We start from the raw sequence: 21,770 nt of genomic DNA, 5'->3' as shown, positions 1-21,770 counted from the left end.
TTAGACACTGATCAGACTGCAGTAGGAGGATTGCATCAGAAGGTTCTATTGCAATCATATTTTGGACAGTTGGGGAAAGAGGCTATAAAGAGTGTGTGACCGTATCAGGAGTCTCTTGAGGAGGAGGACTGGGAATAACAGTGCTAAGGGAAGGTTAAAAGAAATAGCAGGGTTCAGTGTGTGAGACGAGTAGCATCACAGATGTGCATATAATTGGGAGGGAAAAACAGGGAAACAACCCAGCAGGATGTAAAAGAACCGGTCTAAAATCCGCTTGAGGGAGTTCCTAGGTATTCCACTACCTTTAGAGCATATGGAGGGTCTAACTCATCTTTGAATTAAAAAGTAGTCTTAACTATAGTGCTGCTCACTAATGTGAATGTGACATTAACATTTATATTTATTTTTCTGCTGCTGAGTACATTCTAAATCTATAAGTCTATATTTTATATCATTTGAGATTAAAATTTGGGAAGTCCCTTTTACAGCACAAAGTGCTTCTTTTTGTACTATACACATCCAATCTGAAGCAGTTTTTATTGGAAGTGTATCTAGCAATGTGTTAGAGAGAGATGATTCTGTGATATGGACTCTAAGCATTTTGAAAATATCTTATTTCATAGACAGAACGTTCCCTATGAAGAATACACACGCCTTCAGAAAAGACTAAAGGATTTACAGCGCAGACACGATGAATTCCGGAGTTTAATTCTGGTTACTAACATACCGTCACTCAAAAGAGTCAACGGGATCTCGTCTACTTTAGTTCCCAGGCCTGAAATAACTTTTCCCCATGTGCAGGTGATGATGTAGTAACTATTACTTACATTCACATTATTTCATATAGTGTAGCAAAGGATGGAGTTGGTTACTAAACTGGGGCATAAATAGTGGTTACAAAAGTGGTTTCTGCACTAATAGTCTAGGCTATTTAAGCTAGTAATCAGACATACTGTTTATAAGCATAAAGGGAGGAGTAATGCCATCATTGTGGCCTAATAATGCTCAATACATAGATGGTAATCTTTTGCTTCATTTTTGTTACGCAATTACAAAAATTGGTGGTGGTGGTGGTTTGTGGATAGCGTTTTAGACTTATCTGGGCAGTCTGTTGCTGTGTTGTATCAAGAACTGTTTTAATTTTGTGAAAGTGCTCCCATCTCTAGAGCAGCTATCCTGACTTTACTACTTTTTTCCTTGTGCAGATTTTATTCAGTGCTTTGCCAAAAACATATTTGTATGTGTCTCAGATTAGAAGAAAGAATGGAATACATTCTGCATTGTTTTGTAGTGAAGCCACGGTAGAAGAGTCAGCTCCCTTTGCTTCCCTCTGACCACATAGTTTGCTTTTCCCTTGAGAGGTTGCACTGATGTTGGCTCTTGCCTCTCCAGCTGTGTCCATTTGTTAGTTTCTGATGTGCATTGCCCAGGTAGCACTCCTCATTCATATATACATTCCCCACTGCTGTTCATGTTAATGTCAGGGGCAATGTTTGAAAGCCAATAAAATAATTTAAAGCAACAAATCTTTTTTTCACATAAGTAACTTTAAAAGCACTTTTTTTAAGTAAAGGGGACAGGGAGTAGGGGACAATGCTCTTGCCAGGGTTACAAAATGTAATTTTTTTTTTTTTTTTTTTGCGCGTTGTCCCTAACTCCAAGGAGGAACAGCATCAAAGGGAGCTCTCTCTACTTCGCAAGCGACTGGAAGATCTGGAAACCACACAGAAAAAACAGCTGGAAGAGCTTGGCCCGTATGGAGAGCGAGTTAGGCTAGGAGTGCACTGTGACTCTAGTAGAAGCAGGATGGTTGAGGAGGATGATCTACAAAATGACGACTCCAAATAATGCCTGCAAATCTTAACTACCACTTGACTTCACTCTCTTTTTCTTGTGTAGGTTTTATTGAGTGCTTTGCCAAAAAATATTTTTATGTACCTCAGATTAGAAGAAAGTATGAAATATATTCTCCATAGTTCTGTATTTTTGATAGAATCCAATGCGTTTAGTCAAAATCATAATTCAAGATAAAGTCTAGACTTTGAGAAATTTGTCTTCCAGGTTACATGTATAGCTAAAAAATATGTAATGATTGTGTTGCACAAAAATGATTCTTTAAAAAGAATTGTCAAATTTGAGGTTGCATTGTGAGCCATTTAAAAAAAAAAAAACTTGTTTGGAAAAATCTCTTGGAATAACTGTTTCTTCAGGGATCTTCCCTGCCCTTTCATGCCTTCCTCCCCACTAGGGATGGAAAAACAATTTAGTTTAGTCATTTAATCAAGTCGATGGATTTTCCATCAACTTGTTGATTAGCTGATAAGTGGAGAGGTGCACCAGGTTTAGTTCCCATCCTGGGAACTAACCCTGCTGAGGCTGTATTAAGAGCCTGTTGGCTCTTAATACATTTAAAAGGCTAAAGTGCAGCAGGAGGGACTGAGTGTGAGCCAGGACAGCTGATTCCTGGCTCACGCAGGGTCCCCCACCCTCACTGCGCCCCAGCCTTTTAAATGTATTTAAATATTCAGCTGGAATCAGCTGTTCCAGCTCGGGCAGTGTCCCTCCTATTGCGCTGTAGCCTTTTAAAGAGCTATACATATAACCTTAATACGTTTAAAAGGCAGGTGTGCAGGAGGTGGGACCCTGCGTGAGCTAGGAATCAACTGATTCCAGGCTCGCGCCTAGTCCCCACTACCACCCTGCCTTCTGCAGAGATGGTGCTGGGGGGAACTGGCTTTTAAGTTAGTTCCCCCCAAGCACCAGCTCCTGTTCCCCCCCCTCCCCACCCTTGCTGCCTCTGATAAAGGCAACAAGGGGGGGAGCACCTAGTTGAGGGACTAGTTGACTATCTGATACAGGATTTTGCGTGATACAGGATTTGCAAAGAGATGAGAGAGGAAAATGGGTGAGACTTTGGACCCAAATGAAGCGTAACAATGTACCTTTTGTATTTTTATATTGCAGTGGCTTAAAAACGAAGTTATGGGAGGACATGGGCTAAGTAACAATCAAGGTTTTTATCAAATGCCGCATTATAGATGAAGTATGACTATTTGCCTTATATTTTTTACAGAAGTCTCAGTTTGTGTTGATTAATGTATTGTGTGTCATTGTTTACTTATTCCTGATCACATCTATTTATTCAAGGTTTAATATATTTTTTTAACTCTCCATCTTTTTATATTTGTTTTTCATTTAACTAAAGAATTGGTTTATCAGGGTGCTGATTGGATACCAGAAAACAACTTAGTCCCCTATGAAAATTGAAATCTTCCTGGTAATGCAGGAATGGGTTCTCTTTCCTAGGTCATGTGCCTGAAGCTGTGTCTTAAACAAGCACATGTTCTATTTCTTTACATAAGGAGATACAGTTAGCTGATAGTATTAAGTACTACAATGGTATGAAAAAAAGTGGCTGAATCTCAGACTCTAACACCTTTCCATTAGCATCTATCCACATTTCTCTTCTCCCCAACCCCTACATTTCAGATCCTCCCAGAAGTGCACATGTTTGAACACTACCTCTTTCTGGGAAAAATCTAAAATTCCACACTTACTTTCTAAAGAATAAGCTGTATTCATGTACCAAGCGTATAATTATAATTGTTTATCATAGTGGATGTTGTTTCTAAAATCTTTAGAAGTGATCTGCTATAATTTGATCCTTGATTGTATTTGCGCTAGGTTTCCCAAATTTAATGCACATTAAAATGTATGTATATTAGTACTGTGATATACATATTCAGATATAACATGTAATGGGCAGAAATAAAATCTGAACACTTTAACCTCTCTCCGCAGCTACGTAGTATTCAATAAGAAAAGGCTTTGTTGTAGGAACAACTATCACTTTGTCAGAGGTAATTTACACAGTCTAGGTACCTCTTTGGAGCCTGGTTCCTGCATGGAAAAAGAGAGGGCCATGACAAGAGTAAGGACAAAACAGTCTCTTCACAGGTTTAGGGGGCCCTTCCCCACAGATCCTGATGCTCTAGGGGTTTGGGAAGCCAAAGCCATGTTCCTACACTGGCTCTTTATACATTCCTTTTGACAAGACTTGTTAGAAACCCTGCAAAGTAAATCTCCCTTCCCTTCTGTGAACTAACACTTCTGACAACAGGCCTTGACAAGCTGAACACACATTTTAAATGGGCCATTTAAATGCTGGTATTGAGAATGGCATTCTGGCACTGATCTCAAGCCTTAGTACACTGAAATCATAGTTCTGCTGCTCAAAACTACATTGCTGAACTCAGAATGAATCTACTTGTCCTGCATTCTTCCCAACAGCTGCTACCTCTCTTGGAACACATACAGGGGATGCCCCCACCTCCCACTTCCTATACAGCTGCAGAAAGGCAGTAGCTCAGGGTTTCATGCCAGTAACTCTCCACCGCACTGTCAGCTGATGTGGTGTGGCACGTGTCTGTTTTGTGTTTCTGCTTCCAAGAAGGAAGAAAGATTTGTCATTTAGCTGGTTAGTAGGGCTCACATTAGAATCACAATAGATTAGAAGTCTAACTTATGAGCAATAGTGTGTTATACCGTAGTCACTTAACCCAGGTGTTATTAGAAACCAAGTCTGTTGTGAGATGTTCCTCCTAAAGTAACCATGTTTTGACTTGAACATTAGGAATTAAAAAAAAAACACTCAAGGACAAAATAAGATAGTTAACTAAATTTTAAATACATTTATTCTGAATATCATAGACATCTGGATGCATCTCTGCAATTATTTGAAACATCTATTTTAAACAGCTTAAGTTCTGTACAAGAGACTATTTTACATGTTAGAAGAATTTAACATTACATTATATTAACTGCAAAATAATGCTTTGCAAGCTAGTGTTAGAGGGGTTGGTTAACTATTTATGAACAGTATTTGTTTTTGTAACGTATTTTCAGATGTTTTACAGGCATATTGTTTCCGTTAGAGCTGCTACAGTTACAATTACCAGTTATCTGAAGGATTGCTTTAATCCACAGACTTTCCAGAACAGATACATGAGTTGACAGTTGATGTTCGCTGGGTGATGAAATATCCGTTGAGTATAAATAAGTGCATTCCTTAATGGTTTACAGTCTCACCCAAGATTCTCAACCAAGCTACAAACACTTCATTATACATTTAATTACACTGTGGAAGACCCACTTCACAGGTTAGTAAGCACCTATGTAGGTTTAAACTATTCACTAAAAATTGGAGTAAAGCTAATGCCAAGACTTACACTTGTATCTTACACAAGAACCAGATTCTTGCATTTTATGTATCACACCTGCTTCTCCATTTTACCTACACTCATAAGTAATGATTATAGACAACAAGCAGTGGCCAAACAGCACTCATTTCTCTAGCCCTCTAATGACACAATGATTATGAGGATCTGCCAGAAGAGGGCTAGTTCTATTTCTTCCACCTGCGAGCATGGTACCTCAAACAGCACTGTTTCTGCATCTGCTAATGAGGTGCTCCTGGATGGCAGCCTTCACTACATCGGGCTACACAGGAGGTACAGTTGTGCAAAAGATTGAATTTCCTTTTACAGAACAGTCAAGGGCAAGCTGAACTCCTTCCTGCTAGGCAGGCCTCACAAATCTGCCCCACACCTATAATATTCACTTCAAATATTCCATTTAAAAACAGCTAAGGTGAATAGCTGTGTGTGACAATTGTATCCACATGTGCTTCTTTTGCTTTTGCCAGCTGGTTGCCCCACTTCAAACCCTCCTCTCCCCCCCCCCCCCCCCAAGAACAGTTCCCATATTCTGCCCCCTTCCCTGAGCCACCTCCTGCTTGCTCATTTCTTCCCCTTCTACATAAAGGCAATGAGGGGGATGCAGAGAGGACTGAGTGTCAGAGCAGTCTCACTCAACTAAAAAGGTAGGGCAGCTATTTAAGACCTGAGGGGGGGTACATAGCCAGCCCCAGCCATCTGTATGGGTGCTGGGTGGTACTCTAGTTTTTTCTCTCCTGGTACTGGAGCCCCTGAATACCCACAGAGTTGGTGCACCAATGGGTAAGAGGGTGAAACCACCCTGAAACTATTTTTTACCACTGGGCCTCATTGCCCTTCATAAAATCTGCTTTGTGAGCTAAAGTGGAACTAGCTAAAAGCAAGTAAGTTTTTTCTAATTACAAAATTGTTCTGGGTAAATTACTGAAACTAATTAACTAAACCTATGCAAAAGAAAGTACGCTTAGTCCAGTACTACAAAACTGCCCCAGTAAGTGGTGCTGTAGCTAGTAATAAAAAGCTCACATTAAACAGATGGATATAGACTGTCACACATTGCCATATGTTCAACCCCCTGCCATCTCCCTTACAAGAAGGGTTGCCATGCAACAATGTTTTACTTCTGTTTGGATGCCAATGTTGTCTAAAGTATTCATTGGCCACCAAAAGCAGAAGTAAAAAATTCAGTTGCATGGCAACTCTTCTTGTAAGGGAGATGCAAGGGGTTGAACATATGGAGAGAGGCATCAAGTTATCAGACTCAGTCAGGACTGCCTTCTCAGCCACCTTGTCAGGCTGCAGTGGCTCTCAGCCCAGCCCCAGAACAGAGGGAGCCTGGCTGTGTGTGTTATGGTGGGTGCAGCGGCAGGGCCTGGGGCAAGTCTAATTTCTAGCAGTTAGAAAGAGGGCCTGGTGCTTACTGGACTATGTTCAATGCTTACTGTGTAAGGTATTTGAAAACTCCATTTGCTCCTGCTTATTTTTCTGGTAAAATGTGGCAATGCTGTAAGAGAGAAATCTGACTCTGGTATTAACCAGACCATGTTCTGGGGGGCAGTCCTAACCGAGTTTCCTAGACACAAAAGGATGGCCAACAGCTCAGCCAGGGGTCAACCAGATTAATTGGCCAACCACCTGATTAAGTGGCCACGCTTCAGCAGGAGACACACAGTGGGCAGAAAAATCTACATTCTGACACGGGTTTCTAGCCCCACCAACTCTGTGTCCTGCACAGCAGCAGATTATTTTTGTGCAAGAAGAGAAAGTCCTAGATAAGGAGAGCTCAGAAGGCCAAATCATCTTTTCCTTGCTCACTACCCATAGCATCTATGCCGAAACAGCACGGGTGTGTCTAGACTGGCAAGATTTTGTGCAAAAGCAATTGCTTTTGCGCAAAAGCTTGCCAGCTGTCTACACTGGCCGCTTGCATTTGCACAAGAACACTGACTTTGTAATGTACGAAATCATTGCTTCTTGCACAAATACTTTCATGCTCCCACTCGGGGGAAAAAAAGCCCTCTTGTGCAAGAATAATTGCTCAAGAGGGCCAGTGTAGACAGGGAAGAACTGTTTTGCACAAAAAAAGCCCTGCTGGCTAAAATGGCGATAGGGGCTTTCTTGTGCAAAATCGCATCTAGACTGGCCATGGATGCTTTTGCACAAAAGCATTCTTGCCAATCTAGATGCTCTTTTGTGGAAATACTTAACGGAAAAGTTTTTCCATTAAGTATTTCTGCAAAATCATGCTGGTCTAGATGTAGCCCACTGGACTAGGAGAGAAAGAGATCCTGAATTAAAGAGATTTAGTGAGAAGGCTTCTGGAACATAGGGGCTGCGTCTAGACTGGCATGATTTTGCGGAAATACTTTTAACGGAAAAGTATTGCGCAAGCGAGCATCTATACTGGCATGTGCCTTTGCACAAAAGCATCTGTGCCAGTGTAGACGCTCGCTTGCGCAAGAAAGCGCTGATGGCCATTTTAGCCATCGGGCTTTCTTGCACAAGACATTAACATTGCTGTCTACACTAGTCCACTTGCGCATGAGGGTTATCCTTACACGGGAGCGTCAGAGTATTTGTGCAAGAACCACACATTACAAAATCAGTGTTCTTGTGCAAATACTCGTGGCCGGTGTAGACAGGCAGCAATTAGCTTTTAGGTGGGTTTTACATTTTATTTCCTTGTCACTAAGTCTGCCACATAATGTCACATTACTTGCAGTCCCCTAAAAATCTTTAAATTTGTTTTATCTATCTGTGTTGGTGTTTGGGGCACTCATTTGAGAGACTATTGATAGAAAATGATATGCACAAATCTTAAAGGACATAACTTGTATTATCCAGTCTACACATTTCTGGGGGAAAGTCTGGGATAGGCGTTTACTTGCAGTGCTCTTCAGTGTAATTCAGGGATGGCTTGTGATAGCACCTAGCCCATAGAGCTGGGAGGGAGCTGCATGCTAGTGGCTCTAAGAGCAGATCAGGTGTGGGAGTTCTCACAGTGAAGCAGCGTAAAAGGCATGGCAGAGGGACACAGCTATCCAGCAGGCGTGACTGTACCTTGGGTATGTCATACAATGTTTTTACAGTGGATACATTCCGTGAACTACAACCATCATATAAAAGGTGGGGTTATCCATGCTACTCAAAGTGTGAATTAAGGCTCCTGTGGGGGGCGGGAGGAGGAATGGAAAGGAAGTAGAGCTACAGTCAACCTCCCCAGTTAATAGCCAAGCCTTGCTGATCCCAGGGAGTGGTTAGCATGCCTCAGATATGGAGATGCATAGTCTGTTTGGCACTGCCTGGTCAACCCATAGCATTGCCTACAGATATCAGAGCTAGTGTTAATGGTGCCTGCTATCCTCAGAGTGAGGCAGTCAGTACCAGCAGGACTCCTAGGAGCTATATTGTCTGGGGTGCACTATAAAGGGGCTCTTCATACACATGGCTGCTCAGAGCCCTAGAGTACCAACCAGCTCAAGGACCATGCTTCCTCCTTCAGGAAGATACTGCACCATTCTTTTCCCCTTCTCTACTCCTCTTCTGGCAAGTGGTTGATGACGCAAACTCAGTGCAGGGTTTCCTAAGTAACTGTTACCCCTTTGTGTTTTGCTGTGAAAGGCAATAGATCCTTTAATCTCATACCATGTCTAGCAGAAAGCTTTACCCTTAGAGAGCCTAGCTGTACAGCAATTTAAAATAGGTCAAAAAAATGTAGCTACAAAACAGTTCCAATGTGTAGCACAGACAGGCCCTTACTTATGTGCTATTGGCCGAAGCCCTGCAAGCACCAAAATGGAACTACATTGCATTGGGAATCCCAGTTATTACTGCAATATACATGAGTCCTGAGCTGAATCTGGAGGCCTATAGGACTTTAAGGCAGTCAGGCAAAGATCTCACTAGCAAAGCCCAGCTCTACTGTAAGTATAAAAAAGTAGCACCATATACACAGCAGTAACAACATTGGAAACTATGATCAACTTGCTTTTTTGCAATGTCTTAGAATAACACTAAATGTCCAACAGAACATTTCACTTGTATTCTCAGCTATACTACTAGTTTTATACATTAGAGAACGTAGTAGCCATGGAGAAAACTATCACATGGAGTCCTCTGGTCCACTAAAGTAATTTACTAATCTGAACTGTAACAGTAACTCTTCTGTCACCCAAATATCCAACCTCCATTTGACATAGGACGGCTCTGGTGAAATAACTGGAATGTGCTAATGCAGTGTAATTAGATACTGTCATCAAACATAAATGTGTTCAAGAGTGTCTTGATCCTCTCAAATCTTATTAAAAAATAAGGACGGTACACTATGGAAAATGTGCTTGGAACAAACAGTTGATTGTACCAGCAACCTAATGACGGACGTTTGGATTCTTTCACAGTGAGAATTTCTAAAACAAGAACCAATATACCTTGAGTTTAAAAAAAAAAAATCCCTGGAATCTCTTAGCCAGCCTTATTGTAAATACTCAATTGACTGGTTGTAAGAGCTACTCTTATATCGTTTTCAAACAAACCCAGCACATCTTTATGCTTAAGGGAGAACAAGGGAGGGAAACTGTACTTAAAATAGTATTGAAGGCTGCACTTTTCACCCATAGATCAATGAGATGTCAGGGTGTATGATCAATTAGCAATATTCTCTGTTGATAAGGTGGCAGTGATCTACAAGAAACAAGCTTACATGAAAGTTTCTCTAACTTACAGTGAGCACACTGGGTGCTGGAGGACCATTGTTTTTTTCTGCATGTTTGTTTAATCTTAAAACATGGGGCAGACTTTCAGATCGGAAGAGCTAGGCACAAAAAATTTGTGTATATATTAAGCAAGTTGTACATATGAGCATCGGGTTCACGTGCACTTTTACTTGCCCATATTTGAAAGTCTAGCCCTGTTGTTTATACTGTAAATGGTCACAGAAGAGACCAGTGTCCACATGTTAAAAAAGAAACACATAACCAGCCAAAATACTAGTTTGGTATCAGGACCTCTAGTTTAGAAATTCACCACATCATAGTCATGGGCCTGTATGCTTTGTTCACATCCACTTGCATTTTTTCTTTTCTTCAAATAAGGCTTTTACATGCAGGAGATCTTTCTGGGCATCTTCTAGTCCTTGTTCTTTCTCTAGTTTATGCAGAATCTGTCAACAATTAATTAGAAAAAGGTGGGGTTTTTTTTGCTACTTGTTTTAAGCACACACTTCTCATCTGAAGGTATCAGTGGTAAGAATCATCTGAACTTGTGCCTATAACTTTTTTTTCAAACGTTAACACACTATTTCTATGCCTTGTTTCACAAGTCATTACAATCGCAGGATCTATAACGCTTCTGCTGAAAATAGCAACCACAGTTTCAAAAAAAATACCCTCCTGCCCCACCCTTGACTTAGTAAATGCAAGGTCAGCACACTACCTGCAGCACAGTCTAATTTAGAATTGCTCCTGTACATCACCCTCAGGGTCCTGTGTAAGTCGGTGTTGTCCAGGTGTATCACTTCCTATAAATAATACACTTGGCCTTGGGCCAAAGGATGTGAAGTAGAGCAGTGCTGCACTTTAAAACACACCTTGCTGGCATTTAAATCCATAATGTGGCATAGGAAGGACCTCTAAGCCTGTAGATACCACAGATTAATAAAACATAATTACTAGGTTAGCGGCAATTGTAATTTAAGGTTCTGGAGGCAACAGTTTAAGTACCTCAATAAAGACAGATGAAAGACATTTAAAAGGCACCAGTAGAGTCATTTAACAATTATCTTAAATGGCAAAGGACATGCTTGGATGCAGAATCCAGGTAAGTTGAGCTGGAAACTAATCAGCAGAATCTGCTAGTGCTATGTTCTGTAGGAGGGTCAGATCTGCTAGAAATGCCCCACACAACTCTATACTATAGTCTCACTTCTCTGCCCCTCCTCCCCCCTCCAAATGTCTCCCACATCTCTCCAGGGCCAGGCTCAGATCAGCACCTTTACTTCATTCACCCAGAGTGGGGGAGCCCAAAATCAAAGCAGGGTGCAGGGAATTTTCTGACATGGAGAATAGTCCTCCGTGCTGGAACATACTGAGCAGGAATTGACTCTGCTTTGGTGTGAAATTTAGCTCCTGGATTGAATAAAATGATAACCATACCAATGACAATGAATTCTGGCTCAGCTCCACAATAGCAGATAGGCTCTTACCTTCTATTGAAAACAACAGGAGTTAGGAGACTAAATAACGGGGGGAGGAGGGGTCTAGGCTTCTAATTTTACTTGATCTAGCACACCAAACCCCAGACAGTTCCAGACTCTCCAGGGAAATGCAAACCACAACCAGAAAGGACACTCTCTCAATGACTTAACCACCTGCATTCTGCTACAAAGACCTTTTACATCTGCACTTGAAAGGGAATCCTCTGAACTGTCATTCATGTTAAAATTTGACACTTTCCAACAAGGACTTAACAAACATTTGAACTATCTCACCCATTACCAAGATAGTTTCCCCAATTATCACCTCTAATACCATTAACTCACAAACATCCCACTCTCCCTACCACTAATATCATCAATTCACAGACACTTACCTTCCTTCCTTCCCCCCCCCCCTGCATCCTCCTCCTGTTCTGCAATATGATTTGTCCTTTTCATATTTGTTCATTTTTTTTAATTGTATCCTTTGGTATATATGGTTGTGACTACTTTCTTCCACTATTTGATCTGAGGAAGTGGGTCTGGCCCACGAAAGCTCATCATCTAATAAACCATCTTGTTAGTCTTTAAAGTGCTACATTGTCCTGCATTTTGCTTCAACTACCCCAGACTAACACAGCTACATTTCTATCACAACCCTCTGTGCACTGTGACTTCTATTTAAGAATCACTCAGCAATATTTCCAAACCTTTTGGGACAGGAAACATAAAACACAGTGTCCTTCTGCAACTGCTGGGGGAACTTAAAGTCACTTTGGAAAGTGGTGGCAGGGAATAAGATATGTTCCAACAGCTTAGTCCAAAGATGGTATAAATACAGGACATTTACCCCCATGCCAGATATTGGTTCTTCACAGAGTCAAACAATATCTGATTCTCAGTGCACAGAGGGTTGTGGGTTACATTTCCCTGTAGAGTCTGGAACTGTCTGGGGTTTGATGTGCTCGATCACATAGCATTACAAGCCTAGATCCCCCATTCTCCAGTTACCAGTAGCCTCTCTCTGACATTTTCTTGGAGGGTTTCCAGACTAGACACTGCTTAGCTTGAAAAGTCAAAGCTGTAACTCTCCATTAACTGCATAAATAGGAATAATATATAGTCTTACTTCATCAAAATATTTTGCTATGTATTTGTAGATTTCAGTCAAGGCCACATCTTCATTAAATTCATTTTCATGTTTCTAAAGAAGAAAAGAGCTGATGAAACAGTTTTGTTTTTTAAAAAGTAACAAAGTCAGTGAAATATCTGCTTTTTTAATGATACCTTAGATTCCTGAGTTAAAAATTCTTCTGCTTCTGAGGGCAATAGAGGCAAATCCCTGATGGCTTTATAGTAAGCTTTTACCTCCTCCTTGTACAGTGGAATATCCTTAGCATAGAGAAGTTTATTTGTTGGTGCTTCCTTAAAAAGAAAACATTATGAAAACTTGTAAATTCGTAGAAAATTCTTTCAAAGCAACATCTACCTAGATTGTTCAATTTGTTATTTTCCTATGAGATAGAGTAACAAAGGGTGAAATAGAGGAGTTTCACCACTGACTTTTTCACTTGAGCCAGGATTTCATTAAAAAAGCATTACACAGTTTAAAATAACATTTTTGGTCAGAAAACAGCAAAATAATATGAAGGCAAGGCATTACCTTTCCCAACTGTTGTTCTGTTAGAGAAAAGGCATCCATGAAAGCTTGTGCAATTACTGACAAACAGCCATCTATATGTGGTGTCTTTTTAATATCAAAGACAAACTGAGGGTTCTTTAATATGTTCACCCAGAAGCGAAGAGGAAGACTAATCAAAGAAAGGACAAACACTTTAAATTCAGCAGTGTATATCAGATGACTAGCACCATACTGACAGGCACAATTCTCAGCTACTCATTCATGCAGTAACAAGCATTAGTGAATGCCACAAAGCTACCACACCAGTCAAAGCCTCTCTGGATTTGTAAAGACTTCCTTTGGATAAGGACATCGGTGTTTTAAATCAAATTTCTAGAAGCTATGATGCTGCATATCAGAATCTAACTGATATATTAGAGCTCCAGGCAGATAGATAACTTGGATCCATGCAGTCAAACCACAAAAACCAGTGAGCAATACTCAATTTTAACTACGTGATACATTTTTTTCACAAACAGCAAGAGGGCTAGATTGTTTGCTTCATCACTAAAGTTACAGCATTAACTCCAAGACAGATTATATAATAAAGTGTAAGCAACCTGTTCCAATTCCATTTATGTACAGTAAGAACACACACACACACAAACCTGTTGGTTTTCCATATATGGACCACATCAGGATCTGTAATTTTTTTACTTTCAGCCTGAGCATCCAAAAAGTCAAAAAAGTATTTGATGGCAATTGGAGCTTTATTGTTGGGTAAACTCCAAATGCTTTTAAAGAGGTTTTCAACAACTAAATGGATTGCAACCTGAAAAGCAAGAAAATGAGTCCTGTTAATACAAGTTAAAAGGACAACCTTTCTCCAGATGGAAAAGGGAGCTGAAACACAATCCAAGTGAAACATACATAGAAATTAAGGTGAGGGGTTGATGCATGTGTATGCATGCACTCATACACTCTATAGTATAGGTAAAATTGACTTAACAGGCATGGAGAGAAACAGAAACAGCGAAGAAAACCTGGAGAATTATCACCATCAGCAATGCTAATGGCTCCCCAGTGATGCTATGTTTCATCAACAGGGAGAATTGTGGCAAATGTAAAGATGAACTCTATGTTAGAGGAGGGACTGTCTTGAGCTCTTTCCTGCTTCTTTCAAATACATCAGGTAACACCACACAATTGTAACAGAATTTTTTTACCTTTTCCAAAAAGATACTTGAGATCAGAAATACCTCAGGCGCTCACTTTATTATTTTTTGGGAGGGAAAGGTCTTATCAAGATTTCTAGAGGACCTGACTAATGATGTCACATGAGAGTGTAAACCAAGCTGTTGTTCTACTGCCCTGGTTCACAACTGAGAGAAGAGGTGTTGTTTGTTTGTTTTGCATCTTAAGACTCAACAACAGCAGGGCCAGGCAGTTAATAAAAATGTATGGACACTATTCAGACATTATTAAGGCAGCGGGAACAGCAAAAAACATAACATTATGAAAGCTAAAAGTATAACTGGGTTTAAAAGATGAATTTGACAACTACATAAAGAACAGGTTTATCATTCATCAGGATGGTCAAGGACTCAATCTCTGAACCTCCAACTGCTAGGAGCTGGGACGAGAGTTCATACAATGTGGCCCAACATAACAACATTTCATTTAGTCCATGGTACATACATACAGCATGTTAGTGTAATAGTTTCAAAGCATTGTTTTAGTCTCCTGCTCACACTGGATGCAGTATATTATTATAAGGTAGCAGATGATTAATTTCCTTTAAAGAACTTTAAGACTATTTCTGTTTTGTGGTTTCTCAGCCTCTAAAAACTGATCTTTTCCACAGCAGCTAGATTCTAGGTCAGTTTGCCAACAATACTAGGCATCAAGAATTGCAGGACCAGGATTGATTTTTTTGGATCTTGGTCTTCATTCTCTTTTGAAAGTACCCTGACATATTCTGGGTGTTTTCATAACCCTAATCATTACAGACTGCTCGATTTAAGGCCATGTTTGAACGCCTAAACACAGAATTTAATCCAGTAAGAGACCTGATAAGAATGCTGTTGCTAAGAGCTTTTAATTTATATTATGTTGCATTTATTTCAGATAACTCACTCTCATATAGTAAGGTTGTGGGGATTTTTGATAATGATGGTGGGGAATGTTTCTAAAATTATGGACTGTACGAATTAGATCCCTGCACTCTAAACATTATGATCTACTTTTTCAACAGTAACTTATATTTTTAAAAATAATAATGGGTGCACAGCGCTTTCTATAAAGCAGACGCTTTCAAGGTATCTCAAGCAGGATACCCAAAGTCTCAAATAATTTTAGAACACTTAGGCCATAGTCTATGCATCCAGAAAGTGAAATCCCGGCTCTATGGAAGACAACAGTAAAACTCACACTAGCTTCAACAGGGTCGGGTTTCACCAAAATTTTTATAAACACTGACCTCTCCTTTGCCTAATATAACAAGTAGGAACCCCATTTCCTCCAGTAACTACAATCGTAATCCTCAAAAGGCCAGGAGAATAATTGGTCTCATAATTATGCTGAGATGGTCGAATGCTTTACTAGATTGCTATCTTAGGGCTCCACTTTGCCAATCTGTAAAATATAGTTAGTTGTGAGAGTGATAAAAATCTGCAGCTAGTAGTGATTTTACTGTTTAACATTGTCATACACGTACATCCGGTTTGCATAATAATTTCCATTCCATTTTTTGTCATGTCAAGCATGCAACCCAGCCTACCCCAAAATGAATCCTGAATTATTACCTTGGTAGATAGCAGCTTTGTCAAATACATTTCTTTCATTTCAAATTTCTGTTTTCCTTTGTGCATTGCTCCCTGTGGCTCCTCAGAATCAGGTAAAATCTACAGGAAGGGAAAGACAGATATTATCCTGATATAATCATGCAGGCATTAGATATATGAACCATTACGTGGCTGGTTAATTTAACTCACCAAATGGCAGTGGTCATTAGCATATTCTGCATCTAAGCAATGGGAAAAGAATAAAAAGCATGAATGGCTGTCAGTTAAATGCACGCCACAATGGCTATATCTTTATTTTGGGCTATGCACCCATGCCAGGAAGTAAGACCTTCACTATACATTTTAGGCAGGCTATCAGACTGTAGGTGAGAGTTCACAGGTCCTGCATTTCACTTACTCCCTCTACATAAGTGGGCAGGGAGGGGTTAGGGAAATGAACAGAGCCATGTTTCCAATTGCCCCTTCCTTCTGTGGCCAGCAAACTGAGCCAGCCCTGGGCTATCATAATTTGTTGCTGGTGTAGGACAGTAGGAAATTACTTCTCTCTTGGTGCAAGGTGGGGGGCATGATGGAATTGTAACTCCAAAATGTTAATAGTGGTACAATTTTGTAATGCTGACAAATCCTGAAAGGGAGATGGAAGTCAGCTTCTGCCTGGGACAGCCTGTGTAGGGGAAGCATGGTTTACAGAAAAGAGACCAACAGTGAATGGCATGGGAGAGAGCAACTTCAGCATGCAGCAATCCTAGACCACACTCAGTGTTGCTTGACATCTACCATGTATCTTGTACTTACTGGTGTGTTATTGAAATAGCTGAGTCAAAAATTCTAGGTTTACTAAGTGCTTAATGGAGCTGCCTTGAAGTTCTGTCTTTAACTGCTTACTGTTCTAGTTCATACAATTGTTCATAAGTTTCCTGTGCACCATTTACATTTTCATTAGACAACAGTTGTGATGTTTATACTTCTTTGCCTTGCCATCTAGCCACTCAATCTCTGTGTCTTTTGATCTCTTCTTCCCAATGCCCTGTGGAGGTGTTGCCTGTCAGGCTCAGAGCAAGATTAAAATGGATGTCCCTGTTCTCAGTTACAGTTCAATGTCAAGTTTTTAGTATTGTACCTCTGAGATATAAACTACTATAAACACAACTTTCTACAACTTTATTACAGTCTTAATATACAAAATAAATAAATAATTCAGTTCCTTTGTTACCTGATGTGAAATTAGTTTCCTTTTTAAAGACTTTTATAGTTGCTCCATCTGAAATCTGAAAGCACAAACAAATACCTCTTACTGAAATATATGTCCATAATTAACGAAGCCCTAGGTTTCACTTCCTCATCCCTACGATACACCTCAAATCATACAAAATGTGAGTTGTACTGGCATTATCCATTCTCAGCATAGCACACATAGCTCACTACACATTTAGGCCCAGATCCTCAAAGGTATTTTGGCTCCCAAGTCTCATTGATTGCATCAACTTTGAAGATCTGGGCCTTAAAGCCTTATTTTCAGAGATGCTGGGCTTTAACTGGAGTAACAGAAATTCATCACCTCTGAAAATCAACTGCTAAGGCTTTCCTCCTTGCCAGATTTAGCTGGTTTATCTATGCTCTGCATCTATCTCCTTAGGTTTCATTAATCTTTCCCTGTTTTCTGCTCTCCCTTCACATTCCTACATCTGTGGATTCCCTACAGGGTTGATACAATAAAGATTTGCAACCCCTTAGCCTGGCTTCCCACCAAACCCCTTCCCATGTGGGGATGATGCAGTGAAGGCAAAGGATGCCTTTGTTTACTCTTCGCAAAGGAGGCTGAGATCTGCATTTTGCAGATGATGAGGCCTCAAGTTCCTAATAGTTAACTTCCAGTCTTCAATTTCCAAAGGGATGAAGATCAAACTTGTGTATTGTAGCTTTCTTCACTTCAGCTGCCTGGAGACTTCTAGGAAAATCCTCATCCTCCCTCTATGAATAAATTCCAATGTGAAGGCAGTAAATCTCCTCTTAAAAAGAAACTGGTGAGTCATACTGTTACTGTCAAAGAATGGATCCAAAGCCAATCCTGTGTAGTGCTAAGTGTAGTCAGTTGTTGAATTCTTTGCTTTGCCAAGTGCCTGCACACTCTGCTCTATAATTACAAAAACAGCTGTCCAACCCCATGAAGGAGCTCTGCCAAAATAATTTAAATGCCTTTTATAGCCTTGGCAGGCAGCCCACTGCTGGGAAGCAGCATGAGCATGAAGATACTTTGTAGAAAGCTGTGCCCTCTAGGAATGTGAACGTTTAACCAGTTAACAAGTAAGGTTAGCCACGGGCAGGGGGCTGCTCCAGCCCTTCCGGGGGACCTAACGCAGTCCTGGGCTGCTTCAGTATCCAGAACAGCCTCTGTCTATGGGGGACCCTCCGCAAGTAGGGGCTACTCCAGCATCCACTCCAGCCCCCCCACCAATCCCACCTTTAACTGGTTAAACAATATGTTTAAGTGGTTAACCAATTAAAAAAATGTCTTGTGCCAAAGAAATCTTGCCCTTACACTTGTTCCTGGGAGGCAGACACAGAGTATTTTATAAGTATATTGATAAAGAATAGGTTTCCTATGATAATGCAGTGTTTTGCAGTTCATCCAGAGCTGTAGGGATGTTTCAGCATATAGTATGTTAAGACCACTCTAAAACTGGGCAAATTTGTTAGGACTAAATTGTGATTTGCACCAGGTACCCATATGAGAGAGAGAGAATCCCCCTTAACCCTCTGTGTGAGTGACGTGCACCACAGAACTGGTTAGTTTACTCCCTTCTTGGAGTGGAGGCACATGGAATAAGCAAAGCCTTGGTGCTAGGCCCTCACACTCATAAGCCCAGAGGGCAGATTAACTCTAATATACACCAGCTACTGCCCAGGGTTGTCGTCATCATCCTTCACACCCACTGGCGCGTAGGGCAGCAAAGGGTAAGAGGTACAGGGAGGGAATTATGGTTCCCTATAGAAAGTGATGCCAGGAGTGCAGGGCTGCCCCCTACAATGAATCATGTATCTGTGACAAAAGTCAGCCCTTAATGGGAAAAAAGTTTCTCTTTTCTGTTGTTATTTTGACCAAATCCGCCATTTCTTCCTCCACAATATATAAACAGTGAGGCCCTTCTTTTTTGTCCTGATGCTTCAGTTGCTTGTTCATGATCTCATCATTTCCACAGGCATATTATTAATTTATAAGATGCACAGTTTCATGTATCTGTAACATGGGGCATGTGCCTTTCAGAACAGCTAAAGAGGAAGCAGTCTGCCTTTCAGTGTGCCTCTCATTCAGCCCTCTAGGCTTCTTGTCCTCTTATCCACAGAAAACTGTTGTTTGAATGAGGGATCACTGGATCTCACATCTGATTCAAATTGCTTCAGTTTTGTGCCCCTAGAATTCACTGGTGGCTCTGAAGTCTGGGTCATGTAAAATCTGCAACTGGAGAACAGGTGTGTAAGCTGTTTACCAGCTCTGTACTTGCCTGGGGAGCAAGCAAGTAATCTCTTGTCTTGCCTCTTTGTCAAGAGGCTGCTTTTAGGAGAAAGTGTCAGAGATCTTGTAAAAAAACACATCAGTGCCTCCCCTGAATATGCATGCCCTGATGTGCCATTTGTGAATAGTTCCATTAAAGGAGCATACAACACTTCCTAAAGGTGAGGAGCTACTTCTTCTTCTCTTTTTTTTTCCAGTAAGAAAAAAAAACAATAAAGCCCTAAGAAATGAAATGTGGAAGCTCTATATTAATGCAATGTTAAGGTGCTGGGTTTAAAATTTAAAAGAAAAAGAGTTGGGTAAAACAAAAATTGAGAACCTAAGTATTCGGAAGTGACTGGTATTTTGCATGTTTCTGATTCTGGACACTGAACCTCAGACATTTTAATGACTATTATTCACTGGACTGCACTGCCAAATATAGCATATGTGAGCTACCTAATGGGTATTATTCCTTAATAAAACCACCTCTCCACAAGTAACATGAAATAGCATGTGACTCAACACTAAGAACATTTCATAACTATTGATTGTGATAAAAATTTGTCTAGGTATCCACATGTGGTCACTCTACAGAGTTTTCCCCACCTTGGTGAATATTGGGAGAAATAGGCTCCTAATTTGATGCACTAGTCTGGTTCCTACCTCATAGTGACCTATGGTGTTTAGCTTTGTTATCCCATCTTCCAGAATCACAGTGGAACCATCTATATCTAACAGTTCTCTATGCTGCGCACCAGTCTGAAGTTCTGTAAAACAATGATATTGAAATAGAAGTTACACGCTAAACCTGGTCCAATGAAATGAATATTTGTAAAGCAAAAGATGGCACAGTTATTTTATTATTTTTGACAAATGGTTCCAATCTGAGTTCTACTAACCACAGTCCATGTACTAATTTCCATGAGCATGACTTGTATGCCCTGCCAGTAGAAACCCTTTGTACACTTATGGGTCTCTGGCTGATGAGGTTACTGGAAGTGGCTCACCTTATCTTACTCAAGCCACAATCCAGACAAGAGCTCTCAGCCATCAAGCCCAAATGAATGTTTCAGATGTATCTTATGGAATTGTTTCTAAAACTGGATCGCTGGATGAACCTGTTTCTTTTAGCCATACAGTTTATATAGCCATTTCAGATCAAGATTCTATGATCGTGAGGCATGCTGTTTTCCATCTGCCTTTGAAATGATCTCACTCCTCGTCCCCTTTGGCAGTCTCTTATAGTTATTTGAGTTTTCTTAGTGGCTGCCTGCGTAGGATAGTAAAAGAAAACAGCAGTGCCATGGGGAAAGAAAGAGCCTAGTTTTGGCTGCAGTTGAGAATATTTTTGCTATTGTGATACCCTATGCACATGACTTAGTGCTATTCTGTTGTACAAATGTGTTCTGTCACTGTTGCTGTGTCCATACCGGGGGGGGGGGGGGGGTATGGACACAGCTAACATGTGTTAGCTAATGTTTGTTAATAACTTTGTGCAAGTAAAGGCAGTTGTGGTTTTAACACAGGAACTCATAAATATAAAATCCTGGGGGCAAGCACAGAGTTATAGCCTTACTAGCTGTATGAATTAACCAGAATTAATTATGACAAAGCCAAATCAACTAATAGCAGCCAAAGCCAGTGACAGGACGTAGGAATCTTCACAGAGACAGCAGCAAACAGAAGAGGATAATGGAAATATAACACTCTCTTACCAAGACCAGTTTCACTGAGCTGAAGACCATAAAGAGAGCCATTCTTATTTAGAAATGCTTGAAAGATCTTGTCTTTGGCCTGCCCTATGGTATCACAATCCAGAACATTAACTTGGATATTAAGACACGTATCTGAACTCTCATTTTCTGGGATTTTTTCAAAGACGACATTCAGTGCCTGCAATAATACAAATGTTGTTCAAATCTACAGAGAATGAGATGGGCTTCACAGTTGCAAACATGCAGATCAGGTTAGACATATGACAAGCTATCACTTATTTAAACTATTTTTCCAATCATAATGTTTGTTTGGTGGAATTAAATAATGAATCAGTGAGATCTAATTAATTCACAGTGTTTGAAGGATCACTGACATGCATGTGTATGTTTTCAAATATGCATTTTTTCTTCTACATGTGTGCCAATGTATGCATTGAGTTACCACTGAAGACCAGAAGAAAGTATACACCCTAAAATATGCATTTGTTTGGTATATATGGGATTCCTAGAAAATAAAGTTGCACAAGAATAAAAGCTTGAGAAGCAAGCGGCCATAATAAGCATTTTTGTCTCTTAAATTGGAAGGGATGTTAAAATACACATCACTGATCAGCATCTATTGTTATTGATGAGAAGAACATATCACAAGCACCTATGGAAATTTGCATCCATCAGAATCCAAGTATTTCTTCACCACTCACTTGCCACAC

At 40.3% G+C, this 21,770-nt stretch overlaps 2 protein-coding genes across 5 annotated transcripts in view; one reads left to right on the top strand and one right to left on the bottom strand.

The window, feature by feature from the left end:
- CEP83 (centrosomal protein 83) overlaps positions 1-3,171 on the top strand; it is a 48,055-nt gene extending 44,884 nt beyond the window's left edge. For 2 of the 3 annotated variants that reach the window (XM_075933344.2, XM_089780345.1), the window contains exons 15-16: positions 624-801; positions 1,663-3,171. In XM_075933344.2, the coding sequence (XP_075789459.2) occupies positions 624-801; positions 1,663-1,848 (364 nt within the window). In that variant the 3' untranslated portion in view covers positions 1,849-3,171. The remainder of the gene's footprint in view (positions 1-623; positions 802-1,662) is intronic. The other variant, XM_075933359.2, reaches the window with a different exon arrangement.
- Positions 3,172-7,825: 4,654 nt separating this feature from the next.
- PLXNC1 (plexin C1) overlaps positions 7,826-21,770 on the bottom strand; it is an 85,891-nt gene continuing 71,946 nt past the window's right edge. Inside the window, exons 22-31 of one of the 2 annotated variants that reach the window (XM_075933330.2) lie at positions 21,061-21,238; positions 20,009-20,112; positions 17,063-17,117; positions 16,039-16,070; positions 15,850-15,948; positions 13,714-13,877; positions 13,088-13,235; positions 12,712-12,849; positions 12,554-12,628; positions 7,826-10,392 (exon numbers count right to left, since the gene is read on the bottom strand). In XM_075933330.2, the coding sequence (XP_075789445.2) occupies positions 10,288-10,392; positions 12,554-12,628; positions 12,712-12,849; positions 13,088-13,235; positions 13,714-13,877; positions 15,850-15,948; positions 16,039-16,070; positions 17,063-17,117; positions 20,009-20,112; positions 21,061-21,238 (1,098 nt within the window). In that variant the 3' untranslated portion in view covers positions 7,826-10,287. The other variant, XM_075933333.2, reaches the window with a different exon arrangement.

The sequence above is a fragment of the Pelodiscus sinensis genome, chromosome 1 (genome assembly GCF_052426305.1).
Source record: "Pelodiscus sinensis isolate ZL-2025 chromosome 1, ASM5242630v1, whole genome shotgun sequence".
NCBI classification, from domain to species: Eukaryota; Metazoa; Chordata; order Testudines; family Trionychidae; genus Pelodiscus; species Pelodiscus sinensis.
Note: the sequence above shows the minus strand (reverse complement) of the source record. Positions and strands in the feature narration are given on the sequence as shown.